The 14,216-nt window shown below is 41.4% G+C and overlaps 1 protein-coding gene across 25 annotated transcripts in view; it reads right to left on the bottom strand.

Moving 5' to 3' along the window:
- The window catches only part of C17H8orf76 (chromosome 17 C8orf76 homolog), a 73,096-nt gene that overhangs the window by 49,271 nt on the left and 9,609 nt on the right, over positions 1–14,216 (bottom strand). For 22 of the 25 annotated variants that reach the window (XR_016388335.1, XR_016388337.1, XR_016388338.1 and 19 more), the window contains exon 5: positions 4,503–4,635. Coding sequence is in view for 3 of the 25 variants with exons in the window: in XM_022554057.3 (XP_022409765.2) it covers positions 183–410; positions 4,503–4,635 (361 nt within the window). In the remaining 22 variants the exon portion in view is untranslated. Of the gene's footprint in view, positions 1–62; positions 411–4,502; positions 4,636–14,216 lie in introns of those variants that run through there. The other 3 variants (XM_089898763.1, XM_022554054.3, XM_022554057.3) reach the window with 2 other exon arrangements.

Genomic DNA, 14,216 nt, shown 5'->3' with positions numbered 1-14,216 from the left:
CTAAAAAGAAAACAAAAAACCAAAAAACTGAACACAGTAGAAATAAGCTGGGAGAGAAGCCATTTTTATAAGACATAAATAATTGTTTTTAATTCAGTATATTCCATGATTAGCAGTGGATTCTGTCTGAAGTAAACGAGCACAATTAATACAAGATGTTTTGTTCTGTTTTAAAGGGACCACTAAACCAACATCTGTATCTCTGTATGGAACTGATTTTCAAAGGGACAGAAGTGGTCTTTGATCTTTCTGAACCACTTGTCTTCAAATTCTTTCGAAGACGCAATCACCAAGGCAGTCAGGGCTGCAGGGCCAACACACTTCACCTCTGTGTGAACCTCATCTCTTATTTTTTCTGGGACGATATCTTCACCCATAACCTGCAGTAGGAGGGGAAAAAAAAACCAACCCTGTCCCAATAACAGGGGAAGCAGACACGGAATGACGGGATGAAGACCACGCTATTTATCAAGTGTAAATGATTTCGTACAGAAGGATTTCTTTAGCAGCCAGGTGACAACTCTAGCAATTCAACATATCGAAAGGATGTTCATTCAGAAGCAGTGATCCAAGACCACATTTGTAAAACATCCCCTACTTCCAGTCTCATCTTCCCCTGAGCAAACAAATCACCAAAGCACTAGCATGGCAGCAGTACCATTCAGGCTACAGGGAGCGAGAGTTAACCTTCTTATGTCATATGGAGCATCTGCAGCTGACAAGAAATGCACCACCAGTGATCCTCCCTCCTTGTAAACGACAGAAAAGCAGCGCTTGCACAGAATGTAACTGCTGCTGTGTAGAGAGCACAGATCCCTTCTCTTAGAAGTTCTCCAAAGAAGTCAAAGGCAGCAAACACTCAGCAGCAAGTAGCTGAGTCCACACTTCCCTGATCCAGAGAGACTCCATCCCTCCAGAAAGGTTACCACAGCAACCTCAGGGACTTAAGAGCATGCCCCGCACTCTAAAGGCACAATACTGCTCCCTACTGGTCAGATCCAGGTCCAGGTTCTGCGTTAGCTTCTCTTTGACAAGACACCCACGAAGTTAAGTTTGTAAGAAGCTTGCATCTGAACTCGCTAAGTGATCAGCCCACTTTTGGTAAGGACAGTGAACTAAAATTAAGTCCCAAAACATTGCCCACGATTCGGCATGAAAAGTTAAGGGGCCATTTGGCAGGGATATTGTACAGGGAATCTGTCACTTGGATTTGGACTAGATGGTCCCTAGGTTTCCTACAAACCCTGAGGTCCTATGTGTCCATGAATACTCAAATTATAATGGATTAGAAACCCACTCAAAGAACAGGTTCCACTGGCTTTAAATCTTCAAAGACTACTTATTGTTTGAGGCTAGAGCTGACAGGATGAACAGCAAGCAACTGTCAGGATTTATTAAGGCATGTTATTTTCATCAATTCAAAGGCAATTTTTGGTTTTGTATTTTAACATTTCTGAAATCAAGATGTATCTTATACCCACTGGTGTATCACAGTGTAAAGAGCATCTTGTTTTTCTTTTAGTGGCACATCAAATAATTATGTCTCTTGATGACTGATGACTGCTTGGACTCAATGAAATACAGTATTTTAAAATCTGGGGTATAACACCAAAAGTGTTTTTTTTTTAATTAAAAAAAAAAAGAGGGGCTTCCCTGGTGGTGCAGTGGTCGAGAGTCTGCCTGCCAATGCAAGGGACATGGGTTCGTGCCCTGTTCCGGGAGGATCCCGCATGCCGCGGAGCGGCTAGGCCCGTGAGCCATGGCCACTGAGCCTGTGCGTCCAGAGCCTGTGCTCCTCAACAGGAGAGGCCACAACAGTGAGAGGCCCACGTACCGCAAAAAAAAAAAAAAGAGAGAATTGAGTAATAGTAATACTCAAACAATGCAATATTCCAAAAAGCAGGCTTGGCAGGTATATCATTCACAGGTGTCAAAAAATCTGCAGAAGTCTTTGGCCAAATAAAAATTTAAACTTCTATATATCAAAAGTATCATAAACTTCAGAAAATACTGAAATACTGTATTTATAAATACAGTATTTATATAAACAACATATAAAAGGTTAGTAAGCCTAGTGTAGAGAGAGCTCTTAAAATTAATAAGAAAAGCAGAAACATATAAATAACGAAGAAAAAGCATGACTAGGTATTTCACAAAATATAAATGGCCAATGAATGTGTGAAAAAATTGTTCATTTCATTAGTAATCAAATAAACAGTAATATTAAAAAGCGCTATTTTTACCAATGAAAGTACAGATTTTAAAAAGTAATAATATTAAGTTGTTCAATATAAAATTCTGGTTTTATGGTCAAAATGATTGAATATTGACAATTTCACATGGTTCAACCTAATACCTAGGTTTGGAGAAGGAAAATCAGTATTCTCATATGCTGCTGGAGGGTATATAAACAGAACCAACCTTTCTTCTCTCTCTTTTTTCTTTTTTTGGCCACACCGCGTGACTTACAGGATCTTAGTTCCCCAACCAGGGACAAACCCGAGCCCTCAGCAGTGAAAGCACAGAGTCCTAACCACTGGACTGCCAGGGAATTCCCAGAACCAATCTTTCTCAATGACAATTTGGAAACATGCTTTGAGGCTTTAAAATGTTCATATACTTTAACCCAGTGATTCTACTTCCAGTAATCTATTCTAAAACAAACACAAAAACTGATTTTTTTTTTGCAAAGACTTATTAAAGTCGGTACTGAATATTTGTTAAATGTCCAACATAGGACTTAAGTAAATAAATGATAGCTCATCAAAAGCTGTAACTGGACTACTATCCAGTCATTAAAAATTATGCACTCAAATAACATTTAAGGATACAGAGTCATGATCATACCACAATGTAGGTAAAAATATCAGCCTATAAGACAAAATGCAGTTTGGCAGTTCCTCAAAAAGTTAAACACAGAATTACCAGATGACCCAGCAACTCCATTCTTAGGTAGATGCCCAAAAGAACTGAAATCAGGAACTCAAACAGATACTTGTATGCCAATGTCCATAGTAGTATTATTCACGAAAGCCAAAAGGCAGAAAACAATGCAAGTGCCCATCAACAGATGACGAATGGACAAATAGGATGTGGGGTGTGTGTGTGTGTGTGTGCACACACACACACACAATGGAATATTATTCAGCCATAAAAAGGAATGAAGTTCTGATACATATGGAAGAACCTTGAAAACATTATGCTAAGTGAAATAAGCCAGACATAAAAGGACAAATATTGTATGATTCCACTATTTGAAATATCTAGCACAGGCAAACTCATAGACACAAAAAGCAGATTAGAGGTTACCAGAGGTTGGGGTAGGGTTAAAGTGTTTCTATTTGGAGTGACGAAAACATTTTGGAAACAGTGCTCGTGGTTGCACAACATCGTGAATGTAACTAACGCCACTGAATTGTACACTCAACAGCAATTAAGATGGCAAATTTTATGTTAGATATATTTTTTATCACCAAAAAAAAAAGGGGGGAACGTGAACTGTTATAACATTAAAGAGATGTAAGAGACAAAAGAATCAAACACAGTGTGTGGACCTTATATGGACCCTAATTCAAATAAAACAACTATAAAAAGAAAAAAGTATGTAATTAAGAAATATTTAAGGATACAGGGTCATGCTCATGTCACAATGTTAAGTAAAAGTAACAGCACAAAATGAAATGCACATTATCATCCCAAAGAGGGCCCAGACATTTCTTTTTTAAAAAGCTATTTTAAATGCAGGTATTTCCCATGCATTGTCCAGGCAGAGGACTACTATTCCAGTCACACATGGGGAAGAATATGAAGATGTTTAAGACACCTTGTAAGGATGTCTCACTTATAAGGAACTTAAAATCTAGCTGAAAAGATAAGACATTTTTAAATTTTTTGGGGGCCCCACAGAGCTATCTATTCCAGCAACCACTCTCTGAGTTCAGAGAGAAACTGCCACAGACCAAGTTAAAAAAAAAAACCTGACATCTGAATTTCTCTGCAACCATCAAAGTAGTAACAGGGTGGAGCAGAAAGAAAATGGACTTGGAGCTGGATGGGTTCCAAACTAGTTCTGCCACTTAAAATCTGACCTTAGGGCAAGTCACAGCCTCTATGAGCCTCACTCCAGCTCCCCCCATCCCACAGGCTGTTCTGAGGATGAACAGGAGAAAAAACAGACAGAAGAGCTGCCCAAATGTCAAGTCACTCGTTCATTCATTTATTCAGCATTCACAAATCACCGGGCATTTCTGATGTTCAAGCAGGCAGGTACTAACAAGCACTGACAAGTAAACGAAACACAGCCCCTGCCTCACAGCACGCTACTGCTCAGAGGGGATGAAGAGGCCGCTTTCGGGGGTTAAGTGATCAAAAGGCACGTAAAGGAGGGAGACAGGAGTCCTTCAGAAGACGCGATTTGGCCCTGTTTTTTAAAAAATGGTCTCGGAGCCAGGAAAAATATCTATGATACTTTGTTTCACATAAACCCTAGAGGACACACTCACCTCTGCTATCAACAGCAAAGTGTCTTCTTTGAAGCTGAACCCTTTCATTTTAGCTTCAATTTCCTGCTGAGTCTTTAAGTTCCTCTCCAAAGCAAACGATGTTTGCTGAGACTGGGCGAGCTGAAGCAAAAGCCTGAAAAACAGAAAGTCCCAATGTGTAGGCTCACATAAAGGACAGCAGTGAGGACATGTTCATACATAGCACTGGAACTGGGCTGGATGTGAGTCCAACTCGGCTAAAGAGAAGGTCCTCACCTTCATTTGAATCCTGAAAGCTCCTTACTCTCAACAAATTGCCCAACTTTACACTGGAGAGTTATCTTTTCTAAAATTCATAGACCAAAACTTCTCAAAGGAATCTTTAGAGAGCAAGCCTCAAAAGACCTTCCTGTAGAAGTCAAGTGATTGAAAAGCACAAACAATGCAGAGTGAAAAGAACAAACCTCCCCATCAAAGGCTCCTCCCAGAAGTGTCAGGATGTAGCTCTCTGAAGTCGGTGCTCTATGACCCTTCCATCTCCCTGGGCCTCAAGGACTAACAGGATCTCTAGCACGCTTCCGTTACCCACAGCAGGGCCATCCCCTCCACGGCCCTCGCAGGGCCACTCTGCACCTGGCTCACCCCGGTCTCCCTGTCACGGTCCTGGCCTGGTCTCCTCTTCTCTCCTCCCACACCTCCTGCTCTTCTCTATTTTCTAAAATGCTGACTGCAGATTTTTCCAATTCCCCTCAGGCCTCACTGCTACGCGTCCAGAAGCACTCAGCTCTCCTGTTCACTCACTTCCTGCCTTGAGAAACGCCCCCCACGCTACTCTAGGCATTGAGGGACGTTGGTGAGCAAAACAGACAGGTTTCTGCCTCAAGGAACAGAAGGAGAGCAAAGCACAAGCAAGTAAGATCACCTCAGGCAGTGACGAAGACTATAAAACAAAAATTCAAGACAGGGTGGACGAAGCGTCCACCTCAGACGGGGCAGTGATGGACGGCTTTTCTGAGCTGCCGCTCAAGCTAAGGCTCAGATGGTGAGCAGCCAGCCGCAGGCACACGGCGGGAAGAGGGCTTGGCCAGGGGAAGGGGGCCCTGCCAGAAGAACCAGCTTGCCGAGTCTGGAAATCAGGAAGATCTCTGTGGCCGGAACACAGCCAAGAAGAAAACAAAACTGTAGTGAAAGAGGAGAAAAAGACAGGCAGGGCCAACTCACATAAGCCCCTGCAGGCCACGGAAAGAAACGTGGAGTTTACATAAGTGCAATGGGAAGCCGCTGGAGTTTTATAAAAGAACATGACCTCACTGCCCTTCACTCTCACTCTTCACATCACCTACCTGGCCTCTGGAGGCACTTACACGCGTGGCCTCTTTATGTCCTTGCTTTCTCTCTCGCGCTCCTGAAGTTACCTGAAAATACAGCTTACCCTTGCTGCCTCCATTTCATGTTCATTCACCCTCAGTCCTCTGCAGTCTGCCTTGTCACCACATCGCTACTGAAAGTGCCTTCTCAAAGGTCTCACAAGACCTCTCGCCTTCAAAGCTTCTTCTCACTCCATCTGATCGCTGATCTCTCCTGGAGCTCAACCTCTACACTTCCCTTCTTCTGAGCTCAGCTCCCACTTCTAATGGAAAACTCCAGCTGGATTCCCACCCTCGATCCACTCTGCTCTCCAGCCCTGTCCTGTCTCAGTGGAGGCACCACCATCCACCCTCACCCACAAGGCAGACTCTTCAGGGTTGTCTGACTCTTCTGTCCTCCCCTCCCCACCTTGGCCTACCCACACATTCAGCTCGTCACCAAGTCCTGTCTGTTCCATCCTCAGTGCCATCCATTTCCCCTTTTGATTCTCAGCGCACTGTGCTAGGTCAGGGCCTCGGCACCATCCACTGATTGGTCCACAGCCCCTTCCCTTGTGTCCCTGGATCCAAACTCCTTCCTCTAATACGTCCTCCTAGCCACCAGATCTCCCTCGAAATCAGAGCTCTTGTCACACCACTTAAACATTTAAATATTCTTCAGACCTTCGGCATAAGGACCAAACTCTTTAAGATGACATTTAACACCTTGTGCTAATAAAAACAAAACAGGAGATGTACAACATTTACCAAATGTTTACGCACAATGCATACTACGATAAGTGCTTCAGATACTTTAAACCTCACAACTCTACAAAGTAGGCATTTCCCCCATTTCTCCATCTGTCAAGATGAGGAAACTGGAGATCGGAGAGCTGAAGTAATTTGAGCAAGGTCAGACGGTGAGCGAGCAAGCGCAGAAGTCCAGGCTAATTCCCTCAATAACAACGATTTATTAGGTCCCTTAAAATGGGATCTGACTCCAAGGTCCTGCCTCCTGCTCATGACGCTGTTCTGGTCTCGGGGTCCACAGCCCACCTCTCGGTCTCCTGCCACCAAAGCTGCTCTCACTGCACCGGACCACGTGACACCACCATGCTACACCAGCCCTTCCACTCCTTGGGCCGTGCTTTCTCTCTCGCAAGATATCCTGGCAAGAACACAGGCTCTGGAGTCAAAGATCTGGGTCCAGATCCTGGCAGCACTTCACAGCTGCGCCACCTTGGGCATGATTCCAAATCAGCTCCCCAGTCTGTACACTGGGATCCCAACATGTACCCCAGAGAGTGGTGAGGGTTAAAATGAAATAATGTATACACAGCATCGAGTACATTCATCTACACAACTGACAAATGTTCCCAAGAGCCCCATTCCATCTGTGGAGGTCCTTCTTCCTGCCACTCTGCACAGCTCCCAGGTACTGGTCCCTGAAGGGTTCTCTGCCACTGACACACTGTTTAGCACCTGTGCTGCCGGTCACCGACTGCACATATGTTTTCCTCAATACACTGAGTAGTGTAAGGAAAGGGACTCTTTTTTGATGATCTTTATGATCCCAGGCCCCAGCAGGTGCCTGGAACCCAGATGTCGTTCAATGCACTTCTGAATTAAAGTGATATAGGCAATGCTAAATAAACATCCGCTGAAGGAAGTTTAAAATCTGCCAAACAGATACCGCTTTTCAGTAAGGCTCACTGTTAACATCAATACTTCTTGAATTCTTCAGAGTTAAAAAAAAATAAAGATAAACAAAACAAAACCCAATGCTATGTTTTTTGGTATTATCTGAGACCTAAGAGAGTCTGTTTCTCTCATAAATTACAGAACTGGTCCAGTGTACTTTCCCCTCTCCCTAAACTCTTATACACTATGGATCCAAAACCATGGGAGTCCCTGAACCATGGGAATTCCCTGTAGAATGAATTAAACGTTGTTTATTTGTGTTATTAATAATGATTTGAACACACGAGCAGATTTCCTTCTTCGGTAGCTTTCTGTGGAATGTGAGTGAAAAATTCCTTCTTTAAAATATCGCTTCCCCTGTGTGCAAGCACAGGTCACTATCCATACCTCCCCTCCTGGGAGCCTGTGCAGCCCGCCACTGCAAGGGTGCCGGGATCCAGGGACAACTTCCCCTGGAGAACACACAGCGCCCTCACGCTGATGCAACGTCATGCTGGCCTCGGCCGTCCGCTCGCCCTGCAGCCGTACCCCTCCCTCCCCCACGGCCTGAGTAAGCCAGAGCCATGGAATCAGCTGCTCCTTTAACCCCGTCCTGTCTGAGCGAAGAACAGAAGCCTGAAGGCGACCTACACGCAGAGGTGGGGCCAAACCCAAAGCTGAACCCAGGGAGCTGTGAGAACAAAGAAGAGAAAGGGAAGTCTCTCCCAGCAGCCTCAGGAGCAGGGGATTAAATCTCCACAATCAACTTGATGTACCCTGCATCTCTGGAATACCTGAATGGACAATGAATCATCCCAAATTGAGGAGGTGGACTCTGGGAGCAACGATATATATATATATATATATTTTTTCCCTTTTTCTCTCTTTGTGAGGGTGTATGTGTATGCTTCTGTGTGTGATTTTGTCTGTATAGCTTTGTTTTTACCATTTGTCCTAGGGTTCTGTCCGTTTTTTAATTACTTAAAAAAAATTTTTTTTAATATTTATTTTTTTTTATTTTAATAACTTTATTTTATTTTATTTTATCCTCTTCTTCCTTTCTTTTTTTTCTCCTTTTTTATTCTGAGCCACGTGGATGACAGGCTCTTGGTGCTCCAGCCAGGTGTCAGGGCTGTGCCTCTGAGGTGGGAGAGCCAACTTCAGGACACTGGTCCACAAGAGACCTACCAGCTCCACGTAATATCAAACGGCGGAAATCTCCCAGAGATCTCCATCTCAACGCCAAGACCCAGCTCCACTCAACGACCAGCAAGCTACAGTGCAGGACGCCCTATGCCAAACAACTAGCAAGACAGGAACACAACCCCACCCATTAGCAGAGAGGCTGCCTAAAATCATAATAAGTCCACAGACACCCCAAAACACACCACCAGACGTGGACCTGCCCACCAGAAAGACAAGATCCAGCCTCATCCACCAGAACACAGGCACTAGTCCCCTCCACCAGGAAGACTACACAACCCACTGAACCAACCTTAGCCACTGGGGACAGACACCAAAAACAGCGGGAATTACGAACCTGCAGCCTGCAAAAAGGAGACCCCAAACACAGTAACTTAAGCAAAATGAGAAGACAGAAAAACACACAGCAGATGAAGGAGCAAGATAAAAACCCACCAGACCTAACAAATGAAGAGGAAATAGGCAGTCTACCTGAAAAAGAATTCAGAATAATGATAGTAAAGATGATCCAAAATCTTGGAAATAGAATAGACAAAATGCAAGAAACATTTAACAAGGACCTAGAAGAACTAAAGATGAAACAAACAACGATGAACAACACAATAAATGAAATGAAAAAGACTCTAGATGGGATCAATAGCAGAATAACTGAGGCAGAAGAACGGATAAGTGACCTGGAAGATAAAATAGTGGAAATAACTACTGCAGAGCAGAATAAAGAAAAAAGAATGAAACGAACCGAGGACAGTCTCAGAGACCTCTGGGACAACATTAAACGCACCAACATTCGAATTATAGGGGTTCCAGAAGAAGAAGAGAAAAAGAAAGGGACTGAGAAAATATTTGAAGAGATTATAGTTGAAAACTTCGCTAATACGGGAAAGGAAATAGTTAATCAAGTCCAGGAAGCACAGAGAGTCCCATACAGGATAAATCCAAGGAGAAAGACGCCAAGACACATATTAATCCAACTGTCAAAAATTAAATACAAAGAAAACATATTAAAAGCAGCAAGAGAAAAACAACAAATAACACACAAGGGAATCCCCATAAGATTAACAGCTGATCTTTCAGCAGAAACTCTGCAAGCCAGAAGGGACAGGCAGGACATATTTAAAGTGATGAAGGAGAAAAACCTACAACCAAGATTACTCTACCCAGCAAGGATCTCATTCAGATTTGATGGAGAAATTAAAACCTTTACAGACAAGCAAAAGCTAAGAGAATTCAGCACCACCAAACCAGCTTTACAACAAACGCTAAAGGAACTTCTCTAGGCAGGAAACACAAGACAAGGAAAAGACCTACAATAACAAACCCAAAACAATTAAGAAAATGGTGACAGGATCATACATATCAATAATTACCTTAAATGTAAATGGACTAAATGCTCCCACCAAAAGACACAGATGGGCTGAATGGATACAAAAACAAGACCCATATATTTGCTGTCTACAAGAGACCCACTTCAGACCTAGAGACACATACAGACTGAAAGTAAGGGGATGGAAAAAGATATTTCATGCAAATGGGAACCAAAAGAAAGCTGGAGTAGCAATTCTCATATCAGACAAAATAGACTTTAAAATAAAGACTATTAGAAGAGACAAAGAAGGACACTACATAACGATCAAGGGATCGATCCAAGAAGAAGATATAACAATTGTAAATATTTATGCACCCAACACAGGAGCACCTCAATACATAAGGCAAATACTAACAGCCATAAAAGGGGATATCGACAGTAACACATTCATAGTAGGGGAATTTAACACCCCACTTTCACCAATGGACAGATCATCCAAAATGAAAATAAATAAGGAAACACAAGCTTTAAATGATACATTAAACAAGATGGACTTAATTGATATTTATAGGACATTCCATCCAAAAAAACAGAATACACATTTTTCTCAAGTGCTCATGGAACATTCTCCAGGATAGATCATATCCTGGGTCACAAATCAAGCCTTGGTAAATTTAAGAAAATCGAAATTGTCTCAAGTATCTTTTCCAACCACAATGCTATAAGACTAAATATCAATTACAGGAAAAAATCTGTAAAAAATACAAACACATGGAGGCTAAACAATACACTACTAAATAACCAAGAGATCACTGATGAAATCAAAGAGGAAGTCAAAAATTACCTAGAAACAAATGACAATGAAAACACGACAACCCAAAACCTACAGGATGCAGCAAAAGCAGTTCTAAGAGGCAAGTTTATAGCAATACAATCCTACCTCAAGAAACAAGAAACATCTCAAATAAACAACCTAACCTTACACCTAAAGCAATTAGAGAAAGAAGAACAGAAAAACCCCAAAGTTAGCAGAAGGAAAGAAATCATAAAGATCAGATCAGAAATAAATGAAAAAGAAATGAAGGAAACGATAACAAAGATCAATAAAACTAAAAGCTGGTTCTTTGAGAAGATAAACAAAGTTGATAAACCATTAAATGAAAAAGAAATGAAGGAAACGATAACAAAGATCAATAAAACTAAAAGCTGGTTCTTTGAGAAGATAAACAAAGTTGATAAACCATTAGGCAGACTCATCAAGAAAAAAAAGGGACAAGACTCAAATCAATAGAATTAGAAATGAAAAAGGAGAAGTAACAACTGACACTGCAGAAATACAAAGGATCATGAGAGATCACTACAAGCAACTATATGCCAATAAAATGGAAAACCTGGAAGAAATGGACAAATTCTTAGAAATGCACAACATTTTGAGACTGAACCAGGAAGAAATAGAAAATATGAACAGACCAATCACAAGCAATGAAATTGAAACTGTGATTAAAAATCTTCCAACAAACAAAAGCCCAGGACCAGATGGCTTCACAGGGGAATTCTGTCAAATATGTAGAGAAGAGCTAACACCTATCCTTCTCAAACTCTTCCAAACTCATTCTACGAGGCCACCATCACCCTGATACCAAAACCAGACAAGGATGTCACAAAGAAAGAAAATTACAGGCCAGTATCACTGATGAACATAGATACAAAAATCTTCAACAAAATACTAGCAAACAGAATCCAACAGCACATTAAAAGGCTCTTACACCATGATGAAGTGGGGTTTATCCCAGGAATGCAAGGATTCTTCAATATACGCAAATCAATCAATGTCATACACCATATTAACAAACTGAAGGAGAAAAACCATATGATCATCTCAACAGATGCAGCGAAAGCTTTCGACAAAATTCAACACCCATTTACGATAAAAACCCTCCAGAAAGTAGGCACAGAGGGAACTTTCCTCAACATAATAAAGGCCATATATGACAAACCCATAGCCAACATCGTCTTCAATGGTGAAAAACTGAAACCATTTCCACTAAGACCAGGAACAAGACAAGGTTGCCCACTCTCACCACTATTATTCAACATAGTTCTGGAAGTTTTAGCCACAGCACTCAGAGAAGAAAAAGAAATAAAAGGAATCCAAATTGGAAAAGAAGAAGTAAAGCTGTCACTGTTTGAAGATGACATGATGCTATACATAGAGAATCCTAAAGATGCTACCAGAAAACTACTAGAGCTAATCAATGAATTTGGTAAAGTAGCAGGATACAAAATTAATGCACAGAAATCTCTTGCATTCCTATACACTAATGATGAAAAATCTGAAAGTGAAATTAAGAAAACACTCTCATTTACCACTGCAACAAAAAGAATAAAATATCTAGGAATAAACCTACCTAAGGAGACAAAAGACCTATATGAAGAAAATTATAAGACACTGATGAAAGAAATTAAAGATGATACAAATGGAGAGATATACCATGTTCTTGGATTGGAAGAATCAACATTGTGAAAATGACTATACTACCCAAAGCAATCTACAGATTCAATGCAATCCCTATCAAACTACCACTGGCATTCTTCACAGAACTAGAACAAAAAAATTCACAGTTTGTATGGAAACACAAAAGACCCCGAATAGCCACAGCAATCTTTTTTTTTTTTTTTTTTTTTTTTGTGGTACACAGGCCTCTCACTGTTGTGGCCTCTCCTGTTGCAGAGCACAGGCTCCGGAGACGCAGGCTCAGCGACCATGGCTCACAGGCCCAGCCGCTCCGTGGCATGTGGGATCTTCCCGGACCGGAGCATGAACCCGTGTCCCCTGCATCGGCAGGCGGACTCTCAACCACTGCGCCACCAGGGAAGCCCGCCACAGCAATCTTGAGGAAGAAAAACGGAGCTGGAGGAATCAGGCTCCCTGACTTCAGACTATACTACAAAGCTACAGTAATCAAGACAGTATGGTACTGGCACAAAAACAGAAAGATTGATCAATGGAACAGGACAGAAAGCCCAGAGATAAACCCACGCACATATGGTCACCTTATCTTTGATAAAGGAGGCAACAATATACAGTGGAGAAAAGACAGCCTCTTCAATAAGCGGTGCTGGGAAAACTGGACAGCTACATGTAAAAGAATGAAATTAGAACACTCCCTAACACCATACACAAAAATAAACTCAAAATGGGTTATAGACCTAAATGTAAGGCCAGACACTATCAAACTCTTAGAGGAAAACATAGGCAGAACACTCTATGACATAAATCACAGCAAGATCCTTTTTGACTCACCTCCTAGAGAAATGGAAATAAAAACAAAAATAAACAAATGGGACCTAATGAAACTTTAAAGCTTTTGCACAGCAAAGGAAACCATAAACAAGACGAAAAGACAACCCTCAGAATGGGAGAAAATATTTGCAAATGAAGCAACTGACAAAGGATTAATCTCCAAAATTTACAGCAGCTCAATATCAAAAAAACATATAACCCAATCCAAAAATGGGCAGAAGACCTAAACAGACATTTCTCCAAAGAAGATATACAGATTGCCAACAAACACATGAAAGAATGCTCAACATCATTAATCATTAGAGAAATACAAATCAAAACTACAATGATATCATCTCACACTGGTCAGAATGGCCATCATCAAAAAGTCTAAAAATAATAAATGCTGGAGAGGGTGTGGAGAAAAGGGAACACTCTTGCACTGTTGGTGGGAATGTAAATTGATACAGCCACTATGGAGAACAGTATGGAGGTTCCTTAAAAAACTACAAATAGAACTACCATATGACCCAGCAATCCCACTACTGGGCATATACCCTGAGAAAACCATAATTCAAAAAGAGTCAAGTACCAAAATGTTCACTGCAGCTCTATTTACAATAGCCAGGACATGGAAGCAACCTAAGTGTCCATCAACAGATGAATGGATAAAGAAGATGTGGCACATATATACAATGGAATATTACTCAGCCATAAAAAGAAACAAAATTGAGTTATTTGTAGTGAGGTGGATGGACCTAGAGTCTATCATACAGAGTGAAGTAAGTCAGAAAGAGAAAAACAAATACCATATGCTAACACATATATATGGAATCTAAAAAAAAAAAAAAGGTCAAGAAGAACCTAGGGGCAAGATGGGAATAAAGACACAGACCTACCAGAGAATGGACTTGAGG

The sequence above is a fragment of the Delphinapterus leucas genome, chromosome 17 (genome assembly GCF_059928025.1).
Source record: "Delphinapterus leucas isolate spDelLeu-1000000601 "Yukka" chromosome 17, BTC_Dleu_Yukka2, whole genome shotgun sequence".
In the NCBI taxonomy this organism is placed as follows: domain Eukaryota; kingdom Metazoa; phylum Chordata; class Mammalia; order Artiodactyla; family Monodontidae; genus Delphinapterus; species Delphinapterus leucas.
This window is presented reverse-complemented; position numbering and strand designations above follow the sequence as displayed.